The sequence below is a fragment of the Galeopterus variegatus genome, unplaced genomic scaffold (assembly GCF_000696425.1).
Source record: "Galeopterus variegatus unplaced genomic scaffold, G_variegatus-3.0.2 Scaffold757, whole genome shotgun sequence".
NCBI classification, from domain to species: domain Eukaryota; kingdom Metazoa; phylum Chordata; class Mammalia; order Dermoptera; family Cynocephalidae; genus Galeopterus; species Galeopterus variegatus.
This window is the reverse complement of record NW_007726868.1, coordinates 485622-504029: the sequence shown is the minus strand read 5'-3', so window position 1 is coordinate 504029 and position 18408 is coordinate 485622. Positions and strand designations below refer to the sequence as shown.

Genomic DNA, 18408 nt, shown 5'->3' with positions numbered 1-18408 from the left:
CCTTAAAGTGGCTGTGACCTGAAATGCTCCGAACAGTTTTTTCTTTCTCTCATCGTGGCTTCTCCCACCTACGTGAACTCCGTAGGTCTCTCCTCCTCTTCTCTTGAGCTCTAGTGGCCCCAGGTTAGCTGTTGTTGCCTTTTTATAGTTGTAAATTGGTTGATTTGTGGGAGAGAGTGACAGTGCCTCCACCTATTCTGCCATCTTGTGAATTGTTTTTTTTTTTTTTTTTTAAAGATGACCGGTAAGGGGATCTTAACCCTTGACTTGGTGTTGTCAGCACCATGCTCAGCCAGTGAGCAAACCGGCCATCCCTATATGGGATCCGAACCCGGGGCCTTGGTGTTATCAGCACCGCACTCTCCCGAGTGAGCCACGGGCCGGCCGTGAATTGTTTTTTATAATCATTCTGCCTTTAGGTATTTTTGCTAATATTTTTATTCCAAAATAGTGAGATTTTATTGTATTAAAATTGACAAACTTTAATAAAACACACTAACAGAATGGCTTAAGAGGATACGTGAGAAACTAGCATTCTTTTCCTCTAAAATTAAAAAAGGGAAAATTCATAATAGTTTATAACTATGTAGGGTTTTATAGGTTACAGACACATTTTCATTTGCATGATCACCTCTGCGTGTCACAGTGCTTGCTGTTAGGTACATAGTGGAAGTATTAATTACATCTCTTTTTTATAGATGGGATAACCTCCACTTCAGTTGAAGTGTTCCACACTTTCAGTTGGTAATTGGAAGAACTCAGGTTTTCTAATTCTGTATATTCTGCTGTTTCCACTGTTTGTACTTCCTGTATCTGATTCATTCTCAGAAACTAAGGAATCAGCTGCTAACACTTCAAACATAGCTTTTGAAAAAGAAAGTGCTTGGGATTAGATATTCTTGTGCGTTTGTTCTTGGTGAAAACAAATTGTTTTTGATGGGCTTTTCCTAACCTGTAACAATGAAAACAATGGGAGTTATGTTACAAGTATGAAGTTAATTGCTTACAGCTCTTTTTTTTATATATGAGTAATAAAACTTGGGAAGTCATTATACGTATATCTATGTAACTATGATTCATTTTAGAAATTGTGTTTCTGAAATTTTGCAGGTAATTTATTGTATTTGTAGTATTTGACAGTACAGATCCAGTTCAATTTAAATGTTACCAAGTAGTGAAAAAGTGATTAGTTTTAGTTATATTCAGAGGCCATTGATTTGCTCTTTCCCACGTAACCAGTACTTGTTGCATGTTTGGAAAGCCACTGAGAAACTAAAATGTCATTAGGAAAACATTGATTAGTAATAGTCTTAAAAACTTTGCACTAGATCTACAGTCTGTTCGCTTGTATAATATGGTAGGCTTGATCATTTTATATAGTTTCTACAGTTTTATAGATAGCATTTTATAAAATTTTATACAATTTTCAGTGTTTTTACATGTTATAAATTAGATATGTGATCTTATTGAAAGCAGTTGATTACTGAAATAAAAAAAATAATAATTCACCATAGTGTTTCTGAGGAAGTGACACAGGCACACCGATGTTAAGAGCCTGAGGAGCTGATAATTGTAAATTCCATTGTCTTTTGGCTGGCCATTTGTTTCATCAGTTTGTTGCCATGCCAACTACTTTGATGTTTGTCAGCCAGTTCCCAAAGAACTAGTTCTATCACTTGGGCTGTTACCTAGTCATGAAGTGCTATAACAAGAAAATAATAAAATGTGTACCTTTTAAAGTGTTGATAGACATTTTTGAGTTTGGTCAAGAGAATAGAAAAACTACCATAAGTATTGAGGGTGAGAAAGGGAAAGCCATCTTTATTGTATGCTGTTAATACATAGGAACTTGTGGCAAGCCAATTTGGGCATGCAGTGCTCAGTTTTTAGATTTATCAGCTGTACATTGAAAATTGAACAAGCTTAGCTCAAATTTTAAGATTTTATTATTTTTCGAAGAAGACTCCCACACCTCTTTTTTTATTTCTTTCAGTATTCATGTGATCGAACGGCGTGCTCTTCCTGAGTTTTTCAATGGAAAAAATAAATCCAAGACTCCAGAAATGTGAGGCCAGTGTTTTTAAAAACTTGTTTATTTGCATGTGTGTGGCAGAGATTCTTAAAGCACACTTCTGAGTTTATTACTGTTGGTTCTTGGATGTTTGCAAATATCTTATTCCATTCAGAACAGTGTTCACATCTCATTTATACGGTATTCCTTTCTTCACAGGAAATTGTATAAACCTTTTTTCTTCATAAACCTTGAACTATATGCACATTGGTTTTTGTAGTTAAATATCGAATTCAATAACGGTATTCACTAAAATGAGTTTAAGGTTTCTCCTAACTGCTCCCACCTTGTCTGTGCATGTGTGTGAATAATAGTCCAGGAGAAAATAGAAAATTTATCTTATCTCCCTGATGAATGACAATTGACTAAAAGAATGCTAGATATGATAATATAGTTGCATGCAAATTGAGTTTATTTACATAAACTGCTATTGTGCTTGTATTGGAAGTAGAAACTCTTTTATTGGAAGGAAGATGTTTGCCAGGAATTATTTTTGTCTTTCCCTGGTGACCCATTAGTTTACAATTCTGGAAACCCTTATCCTTAAAATAAGTCTATACCTATCATTATATAAATACCCTCCCTTGTTGCCTTCATGGTATTAATCTGTTATCTAGTATATACATGTGACTGCACAAATAGATATATCATTTTTAAACTGTTAGAGAAGGATGGACTTTTGTAATTTTTCACATAAAACCCATGGTGTAACATAGATAGTTGAATGATAAATATTTTCTGGTGGTAGTTTGACCATGGTAATTTGAGATTCTAAGTTAAATGTCAGTGAAAATATCAGCCTTCCTGTAACAAAACTGTAAGTAGTCACTGAATGCCAGAATCACAGATTTGGTAAGAAGTCTTATTTTTTCAGACATAGTATATTCTTCCTGCTAATTTGCCTATTGCCAGCATTTGTAAATACTTAAAGTTTTTTGGTAATCTTCTGTTTAAGAGCACAGATTAGCCAATTTGACTTTGTAAATTTACCTTGCAGTCTTTTTTTATCCAACTATGCTTATTAGGAGCCTTTTTGAGCAGTGTACTCTACTTGCAGCTGACCTCAGTCTGCCAGACTTTTGTTTTAATTGTATTCTAGGAACTGTTGCTAGGTTCCAAGCTCCTTAAGTATTTTATGGGGGAAATGCTTGGGTATATTGTGGACTCTGCTGTAACACAGTCTCAGTTTTTCTCTCCTTTTTTGTATGTTCTTATCTTACCTCTCTCTGAATTTGGCCTCATAGGTTCTACTTGTTGCCTAGCTAGTATCTCCTGAAAGATCTGCCATGAGAAGGTACATAGCCATTGTCAGAGCCAAATCTACGTATGGATCTAGGAAGGCAATAGAAATGAGGTGCAGCAGAGGTTAAGAACATAGATTCCTGGGCCGGCCCGGTGGCGCACTGCTACAGTGCGCCGCTTGGGAAGCGTGGCAGCGCTCCCGCCGAGGGTTCGGATCCCACATACAGACCGGTTCCCGCTCACTGGCTGAGCGAGGCGCAGGAGCAACACCGAGGGCTGCGATCCCGTTGCCGGTCCCGGTCCGGTACGGGGGCGACACTGAGGGTTGCGATCCGTTGCTGGACACGGAAAAAGAGGAAAAAAAAAAAAGAACATAGATTCCAGAGCTACCACACTGCCTGTGTTTTATTCTGCCTGTACCACTTACCAGCCCTGTGGTCTAGGACAACTTCTTTAACCACTTTGTGCTTCGGTTTCCCTGTCTGTAAATGGGATAATAACAGACCCTACCTTATAGAGAGTTTGTGAGGATTAATTGAGTTACTGCATGGACAGTGCTTAGAGCAATGCCTGACGCACAGTAAACGTAAGAATACATGGTAGTGAGGGAGATAGCTAAGTAACTATGTGTCCGTTGCAAATTCTGCAGGCAACCAAGAATTTATTCATCCATCTCCATGACCAAGTTTGTATTTATGTTACTTCGCATTAATGTCATCAGATCACTCTGTTTTACTTGTTATATATTAGTAGACAGTTGTTTTATTTCTGAATTCACTCATACCTGTAGATACTCAATACAGTATCACTGTAGTTTGTTGGAATGTTGTCTTAACTTTTTGTTGTATTTGGTTGTGAGGAATCTGAAGATTTCTGTCTCTGAGTTATTTTTTCTGAAAGGATGCATGTCCACCTTATGAATTTTGCCACTGCTTTTTAGATACTTGGCATATCGAAATTTTATGATTGACACGTATCGCCTAAACCCCCAAGAATATTTAACCAGCACTGCTTGTCGGAGGAACTTGACTGGAGATGTGTGTGCTGTGATGAGGTAAAATGTTTGGCTTTTTCTCAGACATTTCACTGTAGGTGGTTACTGATTTGATTAATGTAGATGTTTTCTTGATTAATATAATATTAATATCTAAATTAATATCTAAATTTTGTGTATATCATTTAGGGGTTGAATATTCTTAATATTCAGTTTTCTAGGTTTTACAATTTATATCTTTTATAGTCACATCATAAAATAACTATGGATGGAGAGTGGGTTGATGTGGGGAGTGGATAAGCTCTGTGCTCTAGGTCCGTCTAAAGAAAAAAAACCAAAATGTGGATTTCCTTCTATGTGTTTTGTCTATGTGTAAGTTCTTTCACTGTGGACCTAACTGAGCATTTGTTCTCTCATTTTTGTGGTTGGAACTTTTAGGCTTTGTACTAGGTTTTTGGAGTGCTAACATTATTTTGGGTTTGTAGAAATGTCCCTCCTAAAACAAACCAAAGTTGTCATGTACTTTTTGGTGGTTCACAGTCTGCTGAGAACATCTTTACTTGTTTTTTCTGTTTGTGTTTTTGAACGACATGATGATGGTTGTAGAGGAGATGGGGTTGATGCTATAGATTTTAACTTTCAGAGCTTTATTCTCTAGGGTTCATGCCTTTTTAGAGCAGTGGGGTCTTGTTAATTACCAAGTTGATCCGGAAAGTCGACCCATGGCAATGGGACCTCCTCCTACTCCTCATTTCAATGTATTAGCTGATACCCCCTCTGGGCTTGTGCCTCTGCATCTTCGATCACCTCAGGTAAATTAATGCTGACTTTTCTTCAGGCCTGCATGGCAACACACAACCACTTACAGCATTTCTATTCAGGAGTAATTATTATTGTAAGGTAATAGTGCTATTAGTAGTGCTATTTCTTCGCTGACAGTTTTTAAGTTTATGTGTGTGTATGTTGTCTATTATAAATGTTTGAGTCCATAAGAATATATAGTGTTTATTAAGGTAATGCTGTCTTACCATTCCCAAGACTCTATACATTACCCTATCAAATTATAGATTTAGTTTCATACTTTCTATTCTTTTGCTATCAGAGATACTAATAAGCACATAACACAAGAATTTCTTCCCCTTCTTTCAATCAATGTCCTAAAAATGTCAATCAAAAAATCTTCATAATTTGACCTAAGATTTGGAAAGTGGACATTTATATATACACATGTATTTAAAAAGATTATTATGTTGGGCCGACACCGTGGCGCACTCGGGAGGGTACAGCGCTGGGAGCGCAGAGGTGCTCCCGCCGCAGGTTCAGATCCTATATAGGGATGGCCGGTGCACTCACTGGCTGAGCGCGGTGTGGGCGACACCACACCAAGGGTTACGATCCCCTTACCGGTCACCAAAAAAAAAAAAGAAGAAGAAGTATGTTTTGGGCCGGCCTGGTGGCGCACTCAGTAGAGTGCGGCGCTTGGGAGCGCGGCGGCGCTCCCGCCAAGGGTTCGGATCCCATATAGAGACCGGTCCGCTCATTGGTTGAGCGCGGTGCAGGTACGACACCGAGGGTTGCGATCCCGTTGCCGGTCGTGGTACGGGCGTGACACTGAGGGTTGTGATCCCGTTACCGGTCACGAAAAAAGACAAAAAGGAAAAAAAAAATAAAAAGATTATTATGTCAAACAAATTATGCCAGGGTACTTCAAAAAATTCATGGAAAGAACTCGTGTATAGCATTAAGTTGGAATAACAGGAACCTAAGCTATAAATTTCCTTCCCATGTGAAATAGAAGATCGTATTTTAGAAAATTTGTTGTAAATTTTGTTAGAATTATAGTGTGGAAGTGGAGATATTCATGGTTTTTTGTAGAAAAACCCACCAGGCATGAAACAGGCTATTATAAAACAATTTTTTAAAACCTCCAATCCCCTTGGCCTTGAAGAGTTTAATACAGCCATTTGTCATTTATCTGACTCATAGGTGCCTGCTGCTCAGCAGATGTTAAATTTTCCTGAGAAGAACAAGGAAAAACCAATTGATTTGCAGAACTTTGGTCTTCGTACTGACATTTACTCGAAGAAAACATTAGCAAAGGTAATGATTTTTTTAAAAACACACAGGACTGCAATTCAGCATATCTTCTTTGTCCTTTTTCTGAGATGCATCATTTTCCATAAGAAACTTAATTTACTGTCTGTAGTGGAAGGAAGTGAACTTTCAACTCAAATCCAGTAGCATTTTATAAAACAACAATCACTTATCTTACTTTTTTCTTTTTGGTGTGGTTAGCAGATAGGTGTTGTTTTTAAAAATAACTGTTTAACATACTAAATAAAATAGAGGGGTAAATGGGAATTTGAATATAGAATAGGAATGTGTTAAAAAATCATGAATATTCTAGAATTGAAAAGTATGTCTGAAATTAACTCTTTGGATGGGTTTGACAGCAGATTGGACACAGCATAAGACAGGTTAATAAACTCAAAGACAAGTTAATAGATATACTGAAACTGAAGCACCAAGAGAAAAAGAAATTGGATGGAGGTGGGGAGGGGGACAGGACAAAGAGAACAGAGTGCAAGAGACACATGAAATATAGTCAGAGAATTAATACTTATCATTAGAGTCCTATAAGGACCGAAAGAATGGAACAGAAGTGATATTGGCATGTATAATGACTAAAAATTATCTAGAACTAATAAAAAGATACCAGCTCACAAAACAAGAGAGATTGAACAGATCCAAATTTAGATATAGAAAAAAACACAGCTGGGCACATTATGCTTAATCTCTTAAAAACTGATATCTTAAAAGCAGCCCTGAAGGGTGGGGGTTGGAATAGAGAAGAATATGTTATATTCAAAGAAACAATAATAAATCTGATGGCTGACTTTTCAACAAAAATGTTAGAAGCCAGAGGACAAATGTGATAAAACTTTTTAAGTGGTAAAAATCCAGTTTTCTGTAGATCTCTGTGTGGAGCAGCGTCTACAGATCAAGAAGTATGAATCAATTGATAAATTGTAATTTTTACACAGTACAAACTAAGTTTTATTTTCATGCCTCTATGCTCACATGAATTGTAAGCTCTGAAGACCACATGGAAAAGGTGATCTGGAATTCAGGGAATCACTTGGAGATTATTTTAACCGATAGTAAAATGAGATAATATGGACTTGTTACAGTTGGAATAGAGAAGCTGTTAGTGTTTTATTTATGTAGAACAACTTGTTCTTGAATCTTGGAAAAACTACTAGGCTCTTCAAGTTATACCAAATATTTGTGTTATGTTTGTACTATTACAGCTGATTCATGGTATGAAAATACTGTGCCTTTGTAGCTTACAGAAGGTATTTTTAAGTATCAAAATAATAGAAATATCATCCAAATAGTTCATGATTCCTTGATTGACAGCAAGGCATCTTTGAAATAAGCCAGACTTTCTGTTGGAAGTTTAGGTTTCTTAAAAGTTTTATTCCTGTCATTCAGGGACATACCTTGGTAGTTTGCATAAAGCAGTCCCCCTGAGCTTAAAAACGAGTCCTGCTGAGTTCCATAATCAGCCTTTAAGAATGAGCAAATACTCACTGATTTTCTTTCTTTAGAGTAAAGGTGCTAGCGCTGGAAGAGAATGGACCGAACAGGAGACCCTTCTACTTCTGGAGGTAAGCAGATTAATGGTGGAGCCCCTTTATCCATATATGAGATGTGTGCTAAGATTCTATGTCTAGCAATCTAAATATACCTGTGGTGTTTGATAAAAGTAGTGTCCAGTTAAGCTTAAAACTCAGGTGATTGTACAAGTGCTTTTTCCTTTCGACAGCCGTTGTGCTTTGATAGTTGATATTCAGTCCTTTTGTGTACCTCCTATTTTATAGTGCAGAGTATTAAAAATACATGTACTTGGGCATTTAGATTCAATAAAATTAATAATTTTTACAGTACTATCAAGGAAATGTTTACATGAAGCTGGCTTATTTTGTTTTGCGTGTGTAGCAATGATGAATAAAGTGACTACTAAGACAGTTTGGTGTCACTGCCTTGATTTGTCCTAAGATGCCACCTCTGTTTTTTACCATCAGTGCAAATGTCAATATAATGAAAAGGGCAATGGTGTCTTAGTATTATGAAAATTGTTTGACCTCACAGTCCTCTTGGAAGAGTCTTGTACCCCATGGGCATATCAAGGACCATACTTGGAGATACAGTGGGCCCGATGCTATCTTGGTTTCTGTGTTGCTTTGATTTGCTTCTTCTAGTTTTTCAAACAGTTGTGTTTCCTTTATAAGTTTTAGTGGTGCATTAAACTATTTTCTTCTCTTTTTTATATTCCTCTTCTACTTTCCCTTGTTCTCTATTCTCTCTCCCTGTCTTTCTCTTTCTCTCTTGTGATCAAAATTCAAAAAAGTTTCTTGTGGGGTTTTTGCAGCTATTTTCATTTATTCTTATCTGCCCATTTAGTATTAGTGATATGCAGAGAGCTTTTTTTCTGACCCACTTTTTATTTATTTTAGTATTGTTTTGTCTAGCCATATTTGCCAGGGATGTTATTAAAAAGAATAGTGTTCTCAATACTTTTGGGGGAATATAACATGCTTTTGTATTGCTGTTTTGGTATCTTTGGGCTCTGAGGGGAAATTTAGTTTTTGAACAACAACTAGAACAACAATAGTTCTTTTTCTTGCTGCACATTGATGCTCATAATTTTACTCTCTTCTACATTTAAAATTAGTGGATAGTAAATGTAGAGTGAGGTACAAATGGCCAAGCTGTTGTTTACCCTGAACTTATCCAAGAAAACCACAGTGCATTTTCTGTCTTGCAGGTGGAATCTGCAGTGGTTGATTTTTCTTTTAAACGTGTAATTGAATCAACAGGTATTGTCTGCACTTACACAAAGAGAAATAAAAGTCTTCCAACAACAGTGTTTACCACTAACATCTTCCATTTATATAGTTTATTTAGAGACAATTAATCATTTAAGAATATAAACTCAGATGAAAAATTTTAGGAGGATTTATAATAACAATTTGTCCCTAATGAATTGATAAATCTGATAGACTCATTGGAGTTTATTATTTCCAATTAAGCGTCATAACATTTTATTAGATAAATATATCACACAGGCAGCATTTCACGTATTTTTGATTACTCTTAGACCACTCACTTTTATTATTAAAAAGTCTTATTTGTTAGGTCTTTTATCACATTTTCTTTTATTAAATTATTATGTAAGATCAAGGTGATGATGACTTGTTTGGATAAGATTTAAATTATAAAAAATGGTGGGGAATTTCAGGTGTTTCACCTGAAAATGTATCATCAGAAACCGTAAAAGCCTAACTCAAACCTTGTAGCAGATTGAAATTTCATTGGTAACATCAGGGTACCAGAATGAAGGAAGTAGTGGTACCGCTCTATTCCATAGTGATTGAAGGAATTGCGGTTTTGGGGGGTTTTTTGTTTTTTGTTTAAATAAGAGCCTTTCACAGTTTCTTTTAGGTCCACAAATGGTTACAGTATTCTTCTGGTTATTTATAATTGTCCTTGGATTTGAAATTGACAAGACTTAAATCTATGAGCTTATTATCCCTTCATAACTTTAGTCTTTATTATGAATGCTCTGCTTTCTTATTCCATGTGTTTATTTCCCTTAGATAATTAATAGACATAAAATCCTGTACCCACAAATAAAATCCAAAAGGGGTATTAATATTTGTATATTGCTGGAAGAGTTTCTCACATTTTTTATGTTAGCTAAATTATGAAAACAGTAGCATTAGGAAATGCTCAGTAAGCAGCATCAAAGATTTTCTCATAGTATGCATACAGTTCACGTGTTAGGGAATATTTTGTCCTACGAAATTTTGAACTGCACTGTAGATGAGTGGATCTTCCATTTAAAAACTGGTCGTTAGGAAAAGCATTTTTTATAGGGTACTTTTTTCATTTGAGAGCCATAGAAGAGTCAAATTTCTTTCCTGATTTAGTCCAGTTTTCTGTGGTTAAGATCAGTAAATTTTATTAGGTATTATGTTTCAGGCACCATGACAGACACTGCAGATTGAGATGCCTAGGACACAGTCCCTACCTTTAAGGAGTTTCTAGTCCAATGGTTGACAGATACATGTAAAACAGAACTTGAATGTAGTGTTCCCACGTTCATGAAGTGGGAAGTATGCAAAAAACATGTAGCAAGAAACCTGTACAGAGGAGTTGCTATGCAAGTAGTCACAGGATAAGATATAATGGATAGCTTCCTGGGAATGGTATGGCTGTGTTGGTTCCAAACTGTACAAAGGCACAGTACTTAGAATACTGAGTTGTGGGCTCTGGGTATTCCTGGAACAAAAAAAGCAGGGAGTTGGGTGAAAGAAGTAGTCCCGATCATGTCTGGCCTTAATTCCATAAGATAATGATGAGCAATGACATAGTTTTAAGCAAGAGAGATAAACATACTTTATTCTAGCAGCACAAAGGATGAATTTAAGGATAGAGAGACAGGCAATTCTGAGAATCCAGGTAAATAATGATGAAGACCTGAACTTGAGTTATGGCAGGAGGATAAAGGTGTTTTGCAGTATTATAAGATAAGTACTGAAACTTTTTTCTGTATGTCACACCCCTTCCCTTGCACCCTTTTTCCTGGCCAGTCATCGTGTTCTGTTTTGAAATCCTCTCTCCAGTTGTCCTCACTTATATAACAGTGCCCAAGCTCAGCCATTCACTATTTCTCAGCCTTATGCTTTTCTGGATGTTGGCTCTTGCTTAGATTTTGCATCTCAAGGGGTTTCCCAACTCCAGCTTTATTCTGGAAAAAACTTCCTGAACTTTCTTATTTTCCCTGGCTGGAGGAAAATGAATAAAGAAAAAAAAATTTAAATAACATATTTGTTGGAAAAGTTTATGATAGAGTAAGCCAAGAAAATCCCTACCCAAAATCAGAAACTTGAGATGTCCCCAGTAGATATATTTCTGGCACCAAGGACCCTATTGAGATAGATTTTTCTTTATTCTTATAAAATGGGTCTTTTTTCTAAGTAATTCCTTCTAGAACTACCTGAGGTCGCTGAATATCCAGAGGAAACTCAGAATTAGCCTCATTTTTCAAGAGATTTAATGAGTAAGACAATTCGCTGGCTTGGGTTTTGAGGAGTCCTCTACCACTCCAGCAAGAATGAAAGCCTGGAGCAGCAGTTGGAGCCCAGGTTTAAAAATTCACTGAGGCAAGTAAACATGGAGAGAACTATTATTATATAGTGTTCATCTCACAAATTAGACTCTAGAACAAGGTTTTTCAATTGCAGCACTATCGACATTCGGGCCAGATAGTTTTGGGAGTGGTGGGCATCTTGTGTGCATTGTAGGATGTTTAGCAGCATCTGTGGCCTCTGCTCACTAGATGCCAGCATCTCCCCAGTTGTGTCCACCAGAAATGTCTCCAGACATTTCCATATGTCCCCAAGGAGACAAAATTGCCCCTGGTTTAGAACCATGGCCCTAGAGAGAATGGTATGAGAGTAGCAACTTCAGTAAGCCACTAAATAGATTCTTTTTATCCAGTTAATTCCTTGACTTCCTTAGCACCACATATTTTTGTTTTCTTCCTACTGTTCTATCCTTTTTCCTTTTGGAGACCCCATTTTACTCTCTCACTCTCTCTTTTTTTTCCCCCTAAGATGTAAAACATTTACTTTAATATGAATGCCATATTATTTACTACATAAAAGTCTCTTAAATGTTACATCCTGTATTGTATGTTTTGTAAATATAAAATATCTTGTTATATGCTTGGGTTCTGTCTAATAAAAATGTTGCTCTCTATACTGTGACTTATAGTTTCCATTAGGTTCATATTATCTTTCAATTCTATTTTTCCATAAACTTCTTAAAGTACCCTAGTATCTTTAGACCCTTTTATCCTTTGCTTTATAAAAATGTACTACAGGTTAGAGATTGATTTTTGACCCAGTTTGATTCTTCTTAGTGAGAATATTTAGCCAGTTTATGAGTATATCTCATCTGTACTTGTGTCAATCTATTCTATGCTAATTTTAATGTTTCCTTGCTGTTTTTCTTCTGTGTTTTCTTGCTTTTTACCACTTTCTCTCCAATGCAAACTATTGGAATGTATATGTTTTATTCTTGTCTGTAACATTTATCTCATTGTGAACTTTACTTATATGAAGTGTAGTATCTCGTTTTTCCCCATTCAACGTGTGCATAAAACAAGGGTATACCCACCCCTTCCCCAACTAGGGATTTGGAAATTTTCTTTTTACACTATCAGTATTTACAATATAGACAAACTTGCTACTTTTTTTCTCTCTAAATAAAGTAAACAAAATAAATTTTATTTTTAAAATAAAACTATAGTTTTTCATTTTCCTCAGATTAACATTTATAATACCTTCACTCTATTTGTCCTGTCCACAGTGACAAGGCCGTCTAATTTTACTTATGTTTAGTTTAAGAATACACATATCTTTATTTACAATGCTCCATGCTAAAAATAAAACAGTACTTAGTTGCCCAGTATATTGAACATTTGGCATGCCCTTTTGCAGTTTCAAACTATACAAACTGCGATTTTAGACTCTGCTTACAAATCTATTTTTGTATTTATTTTTATTATCCATATATAACAATTTAAACCTAATGCTTCTTAACTGGTTCTAACATGAATTCTTTCAGACAATTGCCTTCCTACTCTTTAGTTAGCAGTAAATCATTCAGTAAGTTTTTCAGGGAAGGTGCTTGGTTGACGTTCTTTCTTAACTCCTGCATAGTTAAGAACATCTTCCAGTTGCCTTTGTTCAGAAATGATAACTTGCAAGGTGTTTAATTCTTGGTTCAAATTATTTTCCCTTAATACTTTGTAGATATTATTCCATTGTCTTCTGGCATCTAGAGTTGGAAGAGAAAAATCTGAGGTCAGCCTTACTTTGGCCCTTTATAGGTAACTTGCTTTCTTTGTCTGGATACTTGCAGAATTTTTTCTTTATTCTTGAAATTTAAAAACACCACCAGAATATGTCTAGGTGTTGCTTTCTTTTTGTCAGATTTTAAGGATACTCTGTACACTTTTTCCATTTGTAGATCTAGTTCACTCTTCAGCTCCGAAAAATTTTCTTCAATTAGTACCTTAATTATTGTTTCATTTCCATTTGCTTTGTCTGCTATTTCAGGTATTCCTGTTATGCGTAGATTATATCTCCTGGACCGACCCTCTAGGTTTTTCTTTCTCCTCTTTTCTTGATTTTTATTTATTTTTTTGCCACTGGCCATGATGGGGATCTGAACCCTTGACTTTGGTGCTGCAAGGCTGTGCTCTAACCAGCTGATCCAACTGGCCAGTCGTCTTTTTTTATCATGATTTCTTTTCTCTTTTTCGTCACATTCTGTGAGACTTTTTCTTCTTTTGCATTTACTTCAGTAATTCTATTTTACTTCAGTGGACAATCAGCCTTGTACATTTCTGTTACCTCTCTCTACTCCCTGATACTTTTCAAACTCTGTGACCTTCCCTTCTCCTTCACTGCATATAGGTTGTTAAACCCCCATACTACAGGATTCTTAAACTTCCCTATATCTTCTGTTTCCACTGCTGTATCTATTTCAAGAGGAGGCATTTTCTTGATTACTTAGCTCTGCTCCTTTCTTCTGAACTATAGTATTACAACCATTTTGATAGCTCTTTCTCAGTAATGGGGACCGAAAACAAAGATTAAGAGAGGTCTTCCACAGCACGGAAAATAAAATGTCCAGAATCCCTTTTTATTTTTTTTGTTGAGGATTTTCCTTGAAAAAGTATAAATTTTAATACAAGAAATTTATGTACTTTATAAATTTTAGAATCAGTTTCTCAATTTCAACAAAAACAACAAAAGCCTGCTTTGAGCTTGATTGGGATTGCATTGAATCTGTAGTTCAACTTGGAAAGAATTGATATCTTAACAATATTGAGACTCATAATGAATGAACATGATATATCTCTTCATTTATTTAGGTCTTATGAGTTCCCTCACCATGTTTTGTTTTTTCCAGCATATTGATCTTACACATACTTTGTTATATTTATTTTTAATTATTTCATTTTTAATGCTATTTTAAGTACCTTTTTTTCGATTTAAAATTGTTCATTGCTATTACTATACATAGAAATATAGTTGAGTTTTTCTATTGCCCTTCTATCCTGTGACTTTGTTCAGCAATTTAGTTTTAGTACCTTTTTGTAGCTTCCGTACGATTTTCTCTGTAAACAATCATGTCTGTATTAGTAAGAGGCAGTTTTACTTCTTCCTTTAATAAATGCATGCCTTTTAATTGTTTATTTTTGCCTGATTGAGAACTTAATATAACGAAAGCCATCAAGTCTGCCTGTTTTCTTATGTGTGATGTAGCTATTTACTTTAGTTTAAAAAACTCCTATTTAAAGAATAAGTCACAGTCTTCTAATGTCATTACATATTATTTCCTTGTTACCTGACAGTAAAGCTTTTATGTTCTTCTATTTTAGGCCCTGGAGATGTACAAGGATGATTGGAACAAAGTGTCAGAACATGTTGGAAGTCGTACTCAGGATGAATGCATCCTCCACTTTTTGAGGCTTCCCATTGAAGACCCATACCTTGAGAATTCAGATGCTTCCCTTGGGCCGTTGGCCTACCAGCCTGTTCCCTTCAGCCAGTCAGGAAACCCAGTCATGAGTACTGTTGCTTTTTTGGCATCTGTGGTGGACCCACGTGTGGCATCCGCTGCAGCAAAAGCGGCTCTGGGTACAGATTTTCTTTGCTAAGCCATCTCTCCAACACAATTTAATTCACCTCAATTTATCTTAAATTTAAATGTTTTCAACTATTACATTCACTTCTCCTATATAAATAAAAGAAAAATCAGACATTACTCCTTCAGGATATCATGTGCATTATAAAAGTATAACATTTTAAAGTAATGGACTTACAATACAGTTTTTAAGTTAAGGACTTTTATTAGAAACTGGAGGGGCAGAAGAGTTTTTTGGGTATATTTTGTGATTAGTTTGGAATTTGATATACTTGACTAAGTAATTTAATATTCCTGGATTATAGCAAGAACTTTCTCATACCATAGAACTCTTTCTTGGCTTTGTGGTTGTTTAATCCTTGCTGTTTTCTTGATATCAGTCTAGCCAGAAGAGATAAAATTTGGACTGCAATTTTGATTGATATTGATAGAAATTTAAAGATCTCATTTATGTAGCAAGGTACTGTGACATGTAGGATAAAACCCTAGAGTCGTACATAGAATTTCATTACTGTTTATTTCATCTGGCCTGCTTGTTTTGCTGGTATAAGGAATGAGTCTCCGAAGAGGTCACTATTCCCTAGGTATTAATATTGTGTTGGGTTTACTAGTGATCTTACATTGAAGCAAATATTTGTGCAAAACAGTTACTGTTTGATTTTTATTCTTGAACCAGAGGAGTTTTCTCGGGTACGAGAGGAGGTACCACTGGAATTAGTTGAAGCTCATGTCAAGAAAGTACAAGAAGCAGCGCGAGCCTCTGGGAAAGTGGATCCCACCTATGGCCTGGAGAGCAGCTGCATTGCAGGCACAGGGCCTGATGAACCAGAGAAGCTTGGTGAGTCACTGCTGCATCCAAGGACAGTGTTATATTCCCTATCAGCTTTCTAAAACAATTGGGTTTGATTGCACTTAAAAGTGAGTACAATGGTCAGTACAAATATGTCTCTTAAGATTAGTATTTGATTTTCTTTCTCTTATCTCTTCCTTTATGGTAGCTAGAACTAAAATATTGTCTCATAACTGGTTTTTGCCCCCCTGTATTATTTATTTATTTTTGTTTTTATCATGACTGTTAACAGTTCACAATTGTGAATCATGCAATGGCTGTTTGTAGACCTAGGTTTTGAGCATATAGACATAAGAATGCTAAAAGGACTTTTGTGTTTATTTTCATTTATATGTTGCCGAGTGGGTTTAAATTCATTGGGTTTTTTTTTTTTCTTTTCTATTTTTTTTTTTTTTTTTTTACTGAGGTAAAATTCCTAAAACCTGAAATTCTCCTTTTTTTTTTTTTTTTTTTTTTTTTTTTTTTTTCTGAGGTAAAATTCCTAAAACCTGAAATTCTCCTTTTTTTTTTTTTTTTTTTTTTTTTTTTTTTTTCTGAGGTAAAATTCCTAAAACCTGAAATTCTCCTTTTTTTTTTTTTTTTTTTTTTTTTTTTTTTTTCTGAGGTAAAATTCCTAAAACCTGAAATTCTCCTTTTTTTTTTTTTTTTTTTTTTTTTTTTTTTTTCTGAGGTAAAATTCCTAAAACCTGAAATTCTCCTTTTTTTTTTTTTTTTTTTTTTTTTTTTTTTTTCTGAGGTAAAATTCCTAAAACCTGAAATTCTCCTTTTTTTTTTTTTTTTTTTTTTTTTGTCTTTTTCCGTGTCTGGCAACGGATCGCAACCCTCAGTGTTGCCCCCGTACCAGACCGGGGACCGGCAACGGGATTGCAACCCTCGGTGTTGCTCCCGCGCCTCGCTCAGCCAGTGAGCGGGAACCGGTCTGTACGTGGGATCCGAACCCTCAGGCTGGAGCGCCGCCGCGCTTCCCAAGCGGCGCACTTATCCAGTGCGCCACCGGGCCGGCCCAGAAATTCTCCATTTTAACCACTTATATGTTAGTATATAGTTCAGTAGCTTCTAGTACTCATATATTCACAATGCTGTGCATCCATTACCACCATCTAATACCAGAAAATTTTTATCACCCCAACAGAGAATCCAGTACCCGTTCTGCAGTTAATCTCCATTTCTTCTTCTCCTCAGCTTTTGTAACAACTAGTTTGCTTTCTCTATGGATTTGCCTATTCTGGACATTTCTTATAAATGGGATCATACAATATATGGCTCTTTGTGTCTGGCTTCTTTGACCTAGCGTGTTTTCAAGGCTCATCCATGTTGTAGCATTAATTAGTACTTTATTCCTTTCTGTGCTGAATAATATTCCTTTAAGTGAATATACCGCATTTTGTTTATCTGTTCATCAATTCATGGACATTTGCATTGTTGCCACTTTTAAACTATTATGAATAATGCTATTATGAACATGTGTGTACAAGTTTTTTGTGAACAGAGGTTTTTCACTTCTCTTGGGTATATACCTACCAGTGGAATTGCTGAGTCATATGGTAATTCTCTGTTTAACTTTTTGAGAAACTGCCAAACAATTTTTCATAGTGGCTGTACCATTTTCTGTTCCCACCAGTAATGAGTGAAGATTCTGATTTCTCCACATCCACACCAATCAATGCTTGTTTTCCTTTTGTTGTTGTTGATAGCCAACCTAGTAGTTTGAAGTAGTATCTCTTTGTGATTTTTCTTTGTATTGATCTAATGACTAATGATGTTGAATATCTTTTCATGTGCTTACTGGCCATCTCTTCAATGTCTGTTCAGATCCTTGTCTGTTTTTAGAATAGACTTTATTTTTTAGAACAGTTTTAGGTTTTTAGCAAAGTTGAATGGAAAATACAGAGTTCTCATACATCATCTGACCCCACACATGCATAGTGTCTTCCACTATTAGTCTCCCACACCAGAGTGGTCCTGGCTTCTTAGAGTGAGTTAGGAAGTCTTTATTATGTTTCTGTCTTCTGAAAGAAATTGTGAAGGATTACATTAATTGATTTTTGAACGTCGACCCAGCCTTGTATTGTGGGCTTACTATTCTGTTCCATTGATCTGTCTGTTCTTTTGCCAGTGCCACCCTGTCTTGATTACTGTAGCTTTATACTGTAAAGTCTTTGAGTTGAGTAGTGTCAGTCCTCCAACTTGATTCTTCTCCTTCAATATTGTGTTGTCTACTCCAGGTCTTTTATCTATTTGTATAAACTTTAAAATCATTGTGTTGATATTCACAAATGACTTGCTCAGATTTTGGTTGGGATTCTGCTGAATCTGTGCATCAAGTTGGGAAGAACTGACATTTTGACAATATTGAGTCTTCTTGTCCATGAACATAGTGTATCTCTCCATTTATTTAGTTCTTTGATTTCTTTTTTTTTTTTTTTTTTTTTGTCTTTTTCCGTGTCCGGCAACGGATCA

At 35.7% G+C, this 18408-nt stretch overlaps 1 protein-coding gene across 2 annotated transcripts in view; it reads left to right on the top strand.

The window, feature by feature from the left end:
- SMARCC1 (SWI/SNF related, matrix associated, actin dependent regulator of chromatin, subfamily c, member 1) overlaps positions 1 to 18408 on the top strand; it is a 117472-nt gene that overhangs the window by 32059 nt on the left and 67005 nt on the right. For both annotated transcript variants that reach the window (XM_008572148.1, XM_008572147.1), the window contains 7 exons: positions 1994 to 2065; positions 4254 to 4367; positions 4966 to 5119; positions 6294 to 6407; positions 7919 to 7978; positions 14833 to 15091; positions 15775 to 15936. In XM_008572148.1, the coding sequence (XP_008570370.1) occupies positions 1994 to 2065; positions 4254 to 4367; positions 4966 to 5119; positions 6294 to 6407; positions 7919 to 7978; positions 14833 to 15091; positions 15775 to 15936 (935 nt within the window). The remainder of the gene's footprint in view (positions 1 to 1993; positions 2066 to 4253; positions 4368 to 4965; positions 5120 to 6293; positions 6408 to 7918; positions 7979 to 14832; positions 15092 to 15774; positions 15937 to 18408) is intronic.